The sequence below is a fragment of the Mauremys mutica genome, chromosome 3 (assembly GCF_020497125.1).
Source record: "Mauremys mutica isolate MM-2020 ecotype Southern chromosome 3, ASM2049712v1, whole genome shotgun sequence".
Lineage (NCBI taxonomy): Eukaryota > Metazoa > Chordata > Testudines > Geoemydidae > Mauremys > Mauremys mutica.
Genome location: NC_059074.1, coordinates 132,051,866 through 132,066,558, shown reverse-complemented (window position 1 = coordinate 132,066,558; position 14,693 = coordinate 132,051,866). Strand labels below are relative to the sequence as shown.

The 14,693-nt window shown below is 39.9% G+C and overlaps 1 protein-coding gene across 6 annotated transcripts in view; it reads right to left on the bottom strand.

The window, feature by feature from the left end:
* NTPCR (nucleoside-triphosphatase, cancer-related) overlaps positions 1-14,693 on the bottom strand; it is a 37,181-nt gene that overhangs the window by 3,552 nt on the left and 18,936 nt on the right. For 3 of the 6 annotated variants that reach the window (XM_045009102.1, XM_045009105.1, XM_045009103.1), the window contains exons 4-5: positions 11,906-12,115; positions 4,787-6,076 (exon numbers count right to left, since the gene is read on the bottom strand). In XM_045009102.1, coding sequence (XP_044865037.1) covers positions 6,008-6,076; positions 11,906-12,115 — 279 coding nt within the window. In that variant the 3' untranslated portion in view covers positions 4,787-6,007. Of the gene's footprint in view, positions 1-4,786; positions 6,077-11,905; positions 12,116-14,693 lie in introns of those variants that run through there. The other 3 variants (XM_045009104.1, XM_045009106.1, XM_045009107.1) reach the window with 2 other exon arrangements.

Below are 14,693 nucleotides of genomic sequence, written 5' to 3'. Positions count from 1 at the left end.
AGACAATAGCCCATAGATTTGTATTGACCATGTTGGATATGTTGTCAATAAGAATACTTATATCTTCAGTGTATTTAAGGTGAGCAATAGTGCCCACAGCATAATCAAAAATTATGGGAATCATTAAATTGGGGTCCAGGTAGATGTTTTTATTGAATAAGAATGACTTTTGGTAAGTGTCTTGGTTTTTTGAACCCTGGGCCAGCAGTGGAGCTACAAACAGATTATACAGTAGAACCTCAGAGTTACAAACCCCCGAGTTACGAACTCACCGGTCAACCACACACCCCCATTTGGAACCAGAAGTACACAATCAGGCAGCAGCAGAGACCCAAAAAATCAAATACAGTACAGTACTGTGTTAAATGTAAACTACTAAAAATAAAGGGAAAATTTAAAAAAAAAGATTTGGCAAGGTAAGGAAACTTTCTGTGCTTGTTTCATTTAAATTAAGATAGTTAAAAGCAGCATTTTTCTTCCGCACAGTAAAGTTTCAAAGCTGTATTAAGTCAATGTTCAGTAGTAAACTTTTGAAAGAACGACCATAACGTTTTGTTCAGCGTTACAAACATAACTCAGGCTCTACTATAGCTAATATCCATCCAGCATTGTATATGGACTAAGCTGTTATGGTTGAGCAGTTTGTATGTGTTACATGTTCAGTGTGTGCAGTGACAGTGGTGCTTGGAGGATGCATGTGACCAATAAACATGTATTGCGTGATCCAACACATCAATATTTTGAAGATTTAGGTGACATACTGAAATTTTCCAAAACAGCAGGGGCAAGAAGTCACTTACTTGACATACTGTGTAGCAAGGAGCCTGCTCACTGATCATTCACCTAATTCCAAATGTGGTTGATATACTGGAGAGTATCACTGCTATGACCCATGCAATGCAGCAGTGGGTAGCCAATCGGCTGCCAGGTGAATCCTTTATTGCTGCTTTCAAGTAGGACACTCCCAGCTTAGTTGGTAACTGCCCCAGCCTTTGAGGAAGACAACCTCCCACTCTCCAAGCACAATCAGCGTATGTGCTACTTTTATGGAAACACCATCAGTGGTGAGGGACTGACAGCACCACCCCATTCACTGATCCACCTGAAGAGCCTTAGCCCCAAATACTGTAGTTATAGGCAAAAATAAAAATCTTCAGAGTATTGTATGTTAGGCCTGGCTCGGTGACATTTTACTGATGATCAAAGTGGGAGGAAAGCAGTGGGGGGAATCCCTCTAATGTATCACGACTGAGCGAGGAAGCAGAGCAGTGGGGTTATATGGTAAAATAAGTATGAACATTGCAGAACTAGTCTCATTTTAGCCCTCGGATGAACTGTTTTTTCCTCTCTTGGTTTGTTTCTTTAAACCTATTTTATTCTTTCACTAATTTGTTCTTGCTCAAGTCATGCAGTAAAGGTTAGGCACTCATCTCATTTACACTGGTGGAAATTAGGTCAGAATCTGCCCAGAGTATCTAATCAATGACTTCAGCAACATTAGTCAAGCCAACCAGGGGCTGCTAAATCAGTTATGTTCACCCTAGCATCTGGTCACCAGTTGGCAGACCCCAAGCCTTGTTTATAGAAGTTGTCTGATTGTACAGTCAGTAGGAAACAGAAGGATTTAATATATACCGGTACTTACATCCAAGAGTGGGACAAACTTTGTCAAGCCTACTTAAGATCAGTGTGATTTCCCTTCTCCATCTCGGAACTGTTTGGCGTTCCTCATACTCATCAAGTTCTTGGGAGTCCTCAAGGTTTAATTCACAGCTCATCTGCTTAGGTTTGAGGATAGGGGAAGGGGAAAATGGCTTCTTTGGTCTGACTTTAGTCTACCTCCAGCCTGCTCTTCTTTGGGTTAAACAGGCTGTGTAATTCAGGTTCAGGATTAGATGTACTCAAAAAACTCACCTTAGGCCAGCTGAATAAATACTAAAATTTGTCAGCATGTAATAACCCTCTCTTTGTCAATAAATTATTCCTCTTAACTACCAAATTAGTGCCATTTTTATCCTGCTCCATGGAAGGGAGATTGGTAATTAATTAGAGCACTTTACTCTTTCTTGTACTTAATTCTGTAAGACTGACATTTCTTAGCCCTGTTATTAACTCTGTAGCAGGTCAAGTGTTAAAGACTTACCCCTCTCTCTGACTTTCCAAATGTCATGAGTAAAAAATTGGCTGGCACATGCTCAATAATGCAGCCTCTATTTATGTCAGGCTGTCTGCACTGTTTTATGCTGGAATTGTTATAAACTTCTTGCCTACAATGTCCTTGATGCTCGAGCTTAAACAAAATAGGAGGCACTAATTATTCTCTCCCTTTTACACCAATTAAAATTTGCAGGTGCAGTAACATTGTCATCAGGAGTCTTGCTGCCATATCAGAGGTTATCATCACACAATGTTTGCTATTGGTAAATGAGCTGATTGGGGGAATTGTCAATGCTGTAGCTGCCACTGTGCTGTTAAGGCTTCCCAAATATGCTGCACATGTAAGACTAGGCAATACATTTTTGCCTTTACAATGAACATAGGGTACCATAAAAGCTGACCTTAATTTGGAACTCTTAGTTTCTGACCTCCCCCCCACTGAACATTTGAAACAGGTACGTTACATTACTTTGGGACTGACAAATTTAAAGGCCAGAAGCAACCGTTAAAATCAAAGTCTGACCACCTGCATAACACCAGCGAGAGAATTTCACGTAGTAACCCCTACATCACGCCCATAGCTGTGCTATAGCATGTTTTTGTTTTTAGAAAGAGACCCAATCTTGTTTAAAGGGTGAAATCCTGGGTCCTGTGAACTTAGCTGAAAAACTCTTATTGACTTCAATAGGATGGGTTTTAATCCTAGGCCAAATTATGGTGAATGCCCCCAGATCCCTTGCTAAACTATTCCAGTTTAAGTGAAAGACTTGTGCCTTATTTCTAACCTGAATTAAGACCTTTAAAGTGCCTTCAGCAAGTGGAGGAAACACCCTCACTAGTTGGAGATAGTGGGATGTGTGGATTAAATAATAGGGAATGTCCTCTCAGCACAGTATTATACCACTCACATTTGGGGATATGGTAAGTGTAATATTATAAATTTTGCATGATGACCTGTTCATTAGCGTGGCTAGTGACTAACAGAGCTGTAACTCAAGAAACCTTGCTGGTTGAATAAGGACTTGGAAAATGAACTCTAAGCACCACCCCCTCTGGATTTTTCCCTGGGCAGTTTGAGGAAAACTGCTGCCAAAGCAGAACAGTGTTCTTTCCCCAATTCACTGAGAGAAGGAAATTACACGTAACTAATTTTATTCTGAAGATAATCATGGGAATGACCAGAAACCACAGGGCAGTGGTACCTAAGTCCAGTTACACCCACATTATGAGGTATATTTTTGGCTGGACCATTGTGTGCGTGCACACAAGACTACAGATATATATATAGGGTCAGATTTTTAACTATACATCAATGACCAAGAAAGGAGGGATTCTATGTAGAGAGGTGGGTAAATCTGAGAATGCAGTAAAATAAAGGGCTTTTCTACTGAAAGCGGTGTCTGAATGCTAACAGGGTTTGACAGATGGCTTAGCTAGCATTTATCATGGAAAAATTAGTAGTGTAAAGTGCACAAAGGTCCCCATTAGGAGGAGGGGGATCCATCATACTAGGTACTATACAACCATACAAGACAGTGTCACATCCCTACAAAATGAAGTACAAAAAATTGCAAGAAGGATCAGTAATGCTAGAGGACAATTATATTAACACCAATTGCACAGCTGGGATATTTTAGCATTATGAAACCAAACAGGCTCTTGAAAGGTAGCACGAGTAATGGTAAAGAGCTTCAGCAAGTCAGATTTGGCTTCTCATTTCACTTTACATACAAAACATTATTTAATCAAATAGCGGATTCCCAACTTCTTAGAGTCTCCAACTGAGAGAGGTGATGGGGGAAGCAGCTGGTAAATTTGGCAAAGCTTCTATAAAGACAATGGACAGAAGAGAGAGAGTCACACCCTCTCCTCAAAGAAATGTCCAGGCTCAGGGTTCTGGATTGGGCTGGAGCCCAAACTCTGGGCCCCTCTGACCACACAGGGTTCTAGAGTCCAGGTGCCAGCCCAAACATCTACACTGAAATTAAACAGTCCTACAACCCAAACCAGATACAGGTTTTTAATTGCAGTGTAGACATACCTACCAAGTCCCTAGATTCAAGCACTTGACGACAAGGGCTTGGCTATTCACAGGAGAAACCTCACTCTCACACCTTGCTCTGACAAAACCAGGATTTGTTGAACTTCAGGGTAAGTTGCACATCTAAATGCTTTGCTCTTGGATAAGATTGGGTCACCCAATAGCAGTATTTTAAGCAATAGCTTGGAGCTGTCCACAGTTCCTAGCTAATGTGGACATCTGATGTTTAATTAAGAAATCAACTATGGCTTTAAGGCACAGCCCTGTGTTGGGGTAGCATAGGGCTGCACAAGCCCACAGGGAGCTCTGGGGGGGAATCTCCCTCCCTAGTACCTATTAAGAACAGGGCCTTAGCCCCACCCCTTTGGGAGTGATGTGCACCTCCAGTGGCCCACACCCGGACTCACTTCTAACATGCCCTTGCACAGCGTATGGGGAAGAGGAAGGATCCTCCTTGCACGCTTTCCCACAGCCTCCTGTACACTTGCAAAAGGGCTGTCAGAACCTGGCTTTATAAATACACATAGATCTGTTATTGGAGCATAACTATGAAGTAGTGCACAAATAAATGACTATCTACAAGGCAAGTTTCCATATGCCTTTAACCAACATGTTTATTTTAACATTTGTTACACTCTACACAAGAAAGGAAGGAATTCAGTCCTTTCCATTCCTAAATCTTTGAAGTAGAAAACTCTTTAAGCTGCATGAGAACAAAAGTACACCTGGCTGGAAATTTAGTTTATGACATGCAAGACTGATTAAGTGGTAAATGCTTTTTTCCTAAACACATTTACAAACCTCCTGGGGATATATGTTGTCTAATACTCTCATTTCTTGTTTCATCATCATTAACCAAAAAACATGCACAGGACTGCAAAAGGAAATAAACAGAAATTGTTAAGCATCAATAAGCCATAATGGAGTTTTAAACTTGGATAGTCAAATGCAGCATTAAGTCTACTGCTTGATATTTTAAACATTTTATGAAAAACATCTGTCAAGATTTTATGAAGAAAGCCATGGTCCTGAAGACTTTTTTTTTTGGGCTATAAGAAAATGTGAAAAATAAACAGAGTAGGCAGCATTCCTATCAAGCACTGTCTGAGCAACTTAAAGACAATCTTCTCTAAAATTCAACTCTGTAAATGACAATTGTCCAGTTATATTATGTATTTGTCTTATGATTTCAGATCACATTTGCTCAGTTTACTTATCCTGCGACGTGAGAATCAAGCTATTCTGTTTTGTTCATCATCATTCGTAATGCTGACCCAGCTGAGGTATAGTGGAGAGCTAGTTGAGGCACACTGCTGTAGGACCCCAGGGTCCGTGTTAGTGATAATGCACAAAGCAGATTGTGCTCAGACTTCATTCTGTTACGCAGGTGTCAGCCCCCAGTTCTGCAATGTGCAGGAAGACTGTGGGGCCTGTGCAGAGCTCTACTGACTTTAATGCTTCTCTGAAGACACAGCAGGCTACCCTCACCATATGTTGCAGGATTAGGGGCTGAATCAATAGTTCCATTGAATTTAATAGTTAATTGAATTTGCGCTACTATAATTGGCATCAGAATCAACTGCTTGACTTTCAGATCCCAGGATGAGTCTTTTTAAACCTTGTGAACTGAGTAAATTATATGTAAACGACTGACAAACAAACATGGAAGCCCACTATCCCATTTTCACATTTTAGAGTGCTACAGACTCAATCCTGCTCATATTGAAGACACTGGTAAAGTTGCCCCAGGCCTGAGTAGGGTTGGGCCCGCCAATATAAGAGCTTATGGTTGCAAACAAGAAATTGTCTTCATTTCCTGCAATTCTGCACAGTTGTTACAATATCTTGCAAAATGTTGTCTCTATTTTCCTTAGTAACCTAGATGGGAGGGGTGGGGGGGAAAAAGTCAAAATTTTAACATATTAGGATTTGGCTTACCCTTTAAATAACCATCTCTATGTCATTTGAATTTGAAAAAAAAAAAAATCAAGTCCAGCATATATTTCCATATTAGGAGAGGAATAACTCTGTGAAACATCTGCTTCCTCTTGCTACCTACAGCAAACAGACCACCTCCATCTGCTACACCTAGAAACCTATGTAAAACTGTTAGAATAAATCTTTAAAAGTGCTGCAAATACAAGTGATTATTCACTTGTGAATGACAGAGAAATCATTCAAACAGCCACCACACACTTTCTCCATTACAAGAAATGCTTTTCAAGATACCTTCAACCATTCACATACTGTATAGCAGTGATTTTTCTGTCTTCAGTATTTGATAGGATTATATTTCAATAAGAATGTCTTATTCGTGTCAACCACTTCTGCAGTGAAGAATTAAAACAAGCTCTTGAATATTATACAACACTGCTTTGATGCTAAAATACCTAGGTTTCTCAGAATATTTGGATAATTTTTTTTGAAAAAAATTCAAAAACTAGTTAAAGTTTAGGTGTTACTGTAGCTGTGTTGGTCCCAGGTTGCTAGAGAGAGACAAAGTGGGTGAAGTAATATATCTTTTCTTGGACCAACTTCTGTTGGTGAAAGACACAAGCTTTTGAGCTTACATGGAGCTCTTCTTAGGTTCAGACCTGAAGAAGAGCTCTGTGTAAACTCAAAAGCTTGTGTCTTTCACCAACAGAAGTTGGTCCAAGAAAAGATATATTACTTCACTCACCTTGTCTCACAAAGTTTAGGAGCTTTTGAAAGTGCAAACACCACTACACATAGCTGATGAATTCTTATGCCTGTACAACCGTTGGATTTTGTGAGTGCAAGGTCTAACTTGTGCATATGCAAGTGTTTGCACTTCAGAAGTATATGTACAAAGCTACTTGTGCCCGCACAAGTGGAGTCCTGGGGTAACATTTGGCCCCACTAGAGTCAATGACAAGACTCCCACTGACTTCAGTGGGGCCAAGATTTCACCTCTTGTATGCAAGTGCAATAACTGGATCAGGCAAGTGCAATAACTGGATGGTCTACCTAGTCCAGTATCCTGTCTCCTATAGTGGTCAGCAACAAATGCTTTAGAGGCAGGTGCAAGAAACCCCAAAGTAGGCAGATGTGGGATCATTTGCCCCCTGTAAAGTCTCACTGTAAACAAAGATCGAATTGGCTTAAGCTCTGAAGGATGAGGTTCTATATCCCTTCCGATACAACAGTTAATGCTGAAAACAGAGAGTAACTCTGGGTATTCTTTTTACACATATAAACGTATTGGTAATGTCCCAATCTGTTACTCTATACAATAAATGAAGCCGTATGTAACTGCTGGCCACAGACATTGTGAACCTGGAGAGAGACAGTTAGCAATTTGACATAGTACTTTCATCCAGGCCATTTTAATTCCAGGGAGCACATACAATAATGGGCTACTGTAGGAGTGACATGGAAAATAGGAGGGAGGGAAGAAGTCTGAAATGTTACTCAGAATGTTGGTCAATAAAAGTAACAAAACACAAAGAGAGTAAGGCACTCAAAAGTGCAATCACTCTACAGGATATTTATCATGGGACACAAGGTACAGTGAACAACACAGGTAAGTCAGATGCCATGGTCCCACAGTAAACCTCTTGACTTCACCCATTATCTTGACTTTCAGGTGACCCGCTGAACATTTAAAATAGCAATATCCATATGTTGAAGGCATGTAAAATACCTGTGTAGCCAAAGCTTTTATGTACATATATGCAGCAAGAAATTATCTAAACTGAGAATATTGGCAAACATATTGTACAGATTAGGAAATCTTCATGGCTATTTTGCAAGACTTTTCGTACTTATGTTCTGCTCTTATTAACCTCTAGAGATGGTCTAGTCCCAAGTTGTGGACTGACTTCCAGACAACAACATAGCAGAACAAAAAACTGCAATGCTTATATATTAGAAATGCCAGTATTTATATTCATATCCAGAGAGCTGAAAGTGTTTGTGGACATCACTATTACAAAGCATCTGGGTAAGAAAAAAGGAACCACCACCAAGATTCCAAGCATGCAAGAACACTATGAAGTCCATTATCCCAATAAAAAGACAAGTATGCTCAGGGAAAAGATCAATTTGCACAAAATCTCTATTTCGAGCCCTTTTCTCTTCTGAGCATAGGAAGAAAAAAGGGAAACCAAAGTGGACTACAAAAAAAAATAAAATCCATATTCCTCAATACTTTTATCAAAATAAACTGACACAGATAGATCAGGAACATCTTGGGCATTTGACTTTAATGATTTTGTGTCTGGTACCTCTGATTTTACTAGGCACAATACAAATAGGATTTGACATGTAGTTACCAGATGCCACAAAAACCAAATGCAAGATAACTATATCAAGAGCTGAAGACAGAGGAAAGGAAGTGTTTCGTTATTTAAAAAAAAATTCTCCACGAAAATGTTGCAACAGAAGGGACAAGGTGAAAATTGGAAAGGAAGAAATGTTGCTTTCAGTAAACAGCGTAAGTGTGGGGCTTAGAAAAAGGTCATGTTTCAGAGGGATGATTTTATAAATTAGAAATACACCTCTGCTGATGGGTGCTTTTCACTCTACTAGTAAAAAATCTACATAAAATCAGTTTACTAGAATTATAATAATGATGTATGGGCAGTTCATAAAGATTATGTATTAACAGTCCATAAACACTCTTACTCCATGTCATACGGAATCTGATTGAATATCAGGGAAAGAACATGCATTATTTATAATTAAAAGATGTTAACTTTCTGTAGACTCTGGTTCCTAACCTCCTGTGACGCAGTGGGTCTGGCACCATGGTTCGATTGCCCTGATCTATGATGACGCTATGTTTTTCCACACTGAAACCTACTATGGATTCTTGTCTTAAGAAAAAAAAAAAAACAGCTGGAAACCCAAACTTCACTAGTGTATTTTCACAAAAGCAAAAGGAAGGTTTTAAGGAGAAAACGGTTGCAAGCTAGCTTTGGAGTATAACCTAGGCTTCTATACTATGTATAATATACCTACAAAGGAAAAATTCTAGGGAAATGGGCAGTGAAGGTGGACCATCCTGCATTATCACTGGGAAGATTTAGTTCCCTCAGAAAGATGGAGCCATGCAAAAAAAGAGGGTAAGTTCTTTGGGGGCAGGGACAATAGTCTACAGCATCTACCACAACTGGGTCCTGATCTAGGACTAAGGCTCCAAGATGCTACCCTACAAGAAGTAATTAAAATACCACCACCAATACAAAATCACTCTCATTACATAGGAGTTTCATACTTAATACATCCCAAAGTGCTGTAGGAGGTAATACATTAAATATTAAGGCCTATATGCTCAACTACTGTTAGCGGCACTGCACCTATTTACACCAGCTGAGGATTTGGTCACAAGTGGACAACAGTGGTGCAAACAAAAGAACAGCAGCCTTTGTATGCTCAGCTTTGGACATTAGAATGCCTATTAAAAGATTAATTAGAGGATATGAGATAACTATGCTAAATTCCTCATACATGGCCTAATTCCACAATAAGTCATCAAGGTTTGGTTTGGAGATCCCTGTCTACCTGTACACTGGGAGGCAAAAACAAACTGCACCATGGCACAAATCAGCAAGAAATGGCTGACATTGCTTGGCTGTGCAAGGGCTGCGGGGGCACGCTAAGTCCTTCCCCATGTTATGGCAATTCAAGAATGGAGACTGATCTATTGCTTACAATAGCCAGCAGAAACACCTGCATCATTACAGACAGCTTCGGTTCTTGCTTCATGCACAAATTTGAATCAGCAGGGAAGAAACAGGTAAATATATTCATGTTAACGTGCAAGGCAGATATCCTGCTAGATGATGCTTCAGTACATTAGGCCCCTGTGACTTGGGAACCATCACAGTCTGTTACATTCCTCATCCCCTGCACTTTAGCTAATGGATTAAGTAAGCAGTTTTCCATAATCAGAACTATATATCATGATCCTAGCAATGTAAACAGACTGCTGACTTTCTCAGAGAATGTGATACAGTTGTCTACAGTGCTAGTCCCAGTAGAGGCAACAGCAAAAAATTCCAATTGACTTCAATAGTGAATGGAGATGGCCTAGTGTCCAGAAGTCTGCTGAGGCATAGGTGGAGATGGCATGAGTGATGCTGTGATGTTCAGCGAGGAAGATGTGGCCTGTTACCACGAAGAAATTTGGCTTTCCTGGGTTTTAAAGCGAGTAGACATTAAAGCATATAGTGGTTGATGACAGGGATGGATAACTCACAATTGATGCTGCAGATACAAGGCACTGGTTCTTAGGTGATGCAGAAATGGTCAATGGCATTCCTAGTAAGGACACTGTGATATCTCCAATGTGGGGTGGGAAGAGGACCATCCCATGCCATTAGTATAATTTCACGCACCACATAACATGTGACACTATACGTGAATATTTAGGGGAGCTGCATGGCACAGTAAGGCAGACATTTTCATGGGGGAGGGATAGCTCAGTGGTTTGAGCATTGGCTGCTGAACCCAGGGCTGTGAGTTCAATCCTTGAGGGGGCCATTTAGGGATATGAGGCAAAAATCTGTTGGATGATTTAATTGGGAATTAGTCCTGCTCAAAGCAGGAGGTTGGACTAGATGACCTCCTGAGGTCCCTTCCAACCCTGATATTCTATGATTATGTGCTTTAAACAGCACCACTAAATAAGATCATTCAGCCTATAAAGCAGCATCAAAAGAATTACTTGTTTTCTTTCATCATTTATTCAGTCTTAATTACTGATGTACACAAAATATAGTAAGCACACATCATAACTTGCATCACCCTAATCATGAACTACAATACATTAGTATCTACTTGTATGGTGTATTGCATTAAAACATTCTCTCCATGCGTCTTAATTTTCTGACAAGTTACAATTATTGAATTTTTATAGTTCATAAGAATCTATTGTTCTGTTCTGGCAATATGTTCTAATTCAGTGTGCTAGTTTCAGTAAATATCAACCAAAATTAAACTGAAGGGCAGAGACCAATTTTTTAATTTTATTTTTTTGCTTGTTTTGTTAAACATTTAGCATCTTTCTGGATGCTTAATAAACAAACCTCTTAGACTGGTATTTCTATGAGGAGACTACATAACTGTTAGGATAAGGATTTGATAATTTGTCTACACTTGATTTGCAGGGTCTTAAGGTGCAGTTCCTATCTGAAAACTAAGTGTTGTAACAATGGGTTCCATGTTATTGTGACTCCAGATAAAGCATGCTGAATTTACAAGGAAAAAAACAAAACAAAACAAAAACAAAAAGCCTTCTTTCTCCTCTAATTTCCAATCCTGCAAACTCAAAATGAGCTCAGTGTCAAGGTAGGTTCTTTTCTTCTCACATATCATTGGTGGAAAAGGTTCTGCAGGACAATTTTCAAAGATGAACTATACTTGAAAGAATGAACGAATACTGGTCTGGCACTTTCATACCATGGTGATGAGAACACTAGAAACAACAATACTAATATTCCTTCAACAGACCCATTCATTCAATCTCTAGTTTCTCTGGTGAAAGCCTGCCATCAAAAGTGCCCATTGTGCTTTTTCTGTGTGTGATGTGAACATCTGCCCATTAAGAACTCAACTAAGACCACTGCCTTCATTTCACTGAGGCTATCCAACGGGCATCCATTGATAGCATTCAAATTGAGCCAGATTCGCAATGGTGACCTAGAGGTGAAAGGCTCCTTAAAGGTATCAGAGATTACTTACATTGAACACCTTAATATCCTTCCGACTTCTTATTTCCTCCACAAGACCCAATGGCTTGCCTTTAGGTATTGGTATAGTTCCAAGAATTGTGGTCCCTGAAGCAGTCAGAGTTTGACGAACTGCTTGAATAAAAGATTGGCTGAAGAGTTCCATTTTACCAACCTCATCTATTACGTGCACTTTTTTCCCTGTGTCACTGCCAAGATCGACCTACAGAAAAGATACACAAATGGATTAAAAAGCAGGAAGAAATCAAGACTGAAGTAAGAGCCACTCTTCTCTGTGGGAGAAATGTCAGTTCAGGAGTAACATTTCTTTGAAATAGTGCTGGAGCATAAGGGCAGAAAAGCCAGTCACCCAGTTGCTAAGGATGCCAGCAGCCAACCAGCCTGTTACCTAGCAAAACAACAGGATCCCAGATGGGAAGAAAGGAAGACCCAACAGTTGTTCCTTGACTGAGATTTGCAGTTTTAGGGCAGCAATCACCTGATGACGCAGTTACATGTTATTTTTCTTAGCATGGGAGTAGTGTAGAATCTTTGAAGGTGTAGTATATTGTTTTTAGTTTTGTGATGTAGGTCCTTTTGGGGGAAGCTGTTGGAAACAGCAGGAGAGTTTGCTCTCCAACTTAATCTCCCTAACTAGAGTCAATTCTTGGTGAAGAGTTGCTTCCTATGAACAAGTTATTAGTGTTTGGGCTAAGATTTTAGAAAGAGGAGAACGTCTGCTTGTGGGTATTCACCCACGAAAGCTCATGCTGCAAAACGTCTGTTAGTCTATAAGGTGCCACAGGATTCTTTGCTGCTTTTACAGAACCAGACTAACACGGCTACCCCTCTGATACTTGCTTGTGGTTTGTAACCACCTCTGTTCAATGACTGGTGTATATAGTATAAAGAACAAGTTAAATAAGAAAATGCTTAGACTCCAAATTACTGATATCTTCTCCCAAGGAAACTGACTTGCAAGGCCTCAACATCTGCTACTGCTTGGCAGAGATGTGATAATATTTTTACGTGCCAGCTACTGTAGTTAAGTCTGAGGGGCACTACATTTTCAAAGCTGCATTCACATCATTGCACCCACAAAACTCTGCATTTGCATGGGTCAACAGATAAATACACTTATAATTAGGGCAGGGGTTTCCAAACTGTGATATGCGTGCCATTGATACTATAGGCGCTCGATGCTTCATCCATTAACTTCACAACTACTTTTTAAGATGGCACATAAACCAATAAAGTACAGAAATCCGACAGGCTACAGATTAGATGAAAGCAAGCTCACCACCCTCTTCCGAGGCTATTAACTGAAAAATCAAGTTCTATTATTTATGTCTGTAAGCAGCAAATCAACCCAAGTCAAAACTCCACTGTTAATCCATGAATAAGCGCAGACACCACCTATGTATGCTACATGTTGTCCCTTGTGAAGCTAGAAAATGTTAGTGCCTTCGAAAATGGATGCACTACAGAACATATTTCCTAAAACCTTTCAGAGCTGAGTCCCTGCAGGGTGGGGTAGTTTTATCTAAAACCCTTTCACAGATCAGTGAACTGAAAAGTCAGTACCTGCTACTAGGAAAAGTGCTAAGAAATGGAGCCGCTTCTTTATACAGAATCCCCAGTCCCTTCAGGAGTAATTTCCAGAGCCCCAAACAGAACCCACTTTAGCCTTCACTCTATTTCCCGGTGAAGTCAGTGGGAGCTGGCCCATACAGTCTAAGCAGTCCCACAAATATGTTAAGTAGCATATACCTGTTCCAAGAGGCTCTGTGATCAAAGCAGGCTAATCCCATTCTAAACTGAGTCTACATTTTCCAGTAAATTGTAGTGGGGCCTTGGGACTCAGAGACTAACATCTGATATATTTTGTTATTTCTACAAACCATCCTCTAAAGGACTTTAACTATCCGACATATGGTGATGTCCCACAGTCCCTACAAAAATATTAATGAGATCCCTGTAGATTTACTGGTAACCATCTAAGATTATTTGTATTATTATACTTCTACTAGCTTGCCACCCTTCTGCAATACCTACCTTCCCCTTTAGTTCTTATATATCTACTTTGCTTCACCTACCCTTACTTTCCACTGGTCTCTTCCTATTCCAATCCGATGCTGTCCTTCCCTTTCACACTATTGCTTTCCCATTCTGTACCACCTGTAGGCAAGATCCTGCCCCCACTGAATCAATAGGACTTTTGCTACTATTTTCAATGGGAGCAGGATGAGGCCCTATCCCAATTCTCCAACTCCTTTCTACTCTTGATTCTCTTTCACACATACACACAGCTCCATTATGCTTGTGAACAAAGTGACTACTCCTTGAGCCCCTTTAGTAAGATCCGTGTTGAATTTATATTATTAAATAATCAGTTACATTATCCTTTGTAAGTATACGAAGTGCAGCCCTTGTTTAGTGAGGTCTTTTCCCCAGAGATTAAGTTTACTGTAAGTGAGGTTTCATTTTTAAAAATTTAAAAAAAAAATCAAAATCTGTAAATATTACTAATGTCGTCTCGCCCCTTTGTCCTCCTACCCCCTTTACATTCCTTCAATCCTCCTTGTTGCCATACGGTTGTATTTTTGTTCCTTCTCCAAAGTATTAGATAGGCAAAAAACCTCAACCTCATCTTTGTTTCCTACCCCCTCTGTTTCCCTGTCCTTTCCAGCTGCCTTGCAAAATTCTCTTCTCCCCTAGCCTAATCTAATTTTAGCAATGTAGTTAAATCACCATCAAAAGGGTTTCTCTAGTAGTGGTGTCAGCAGCTGTTGCAATGTTTA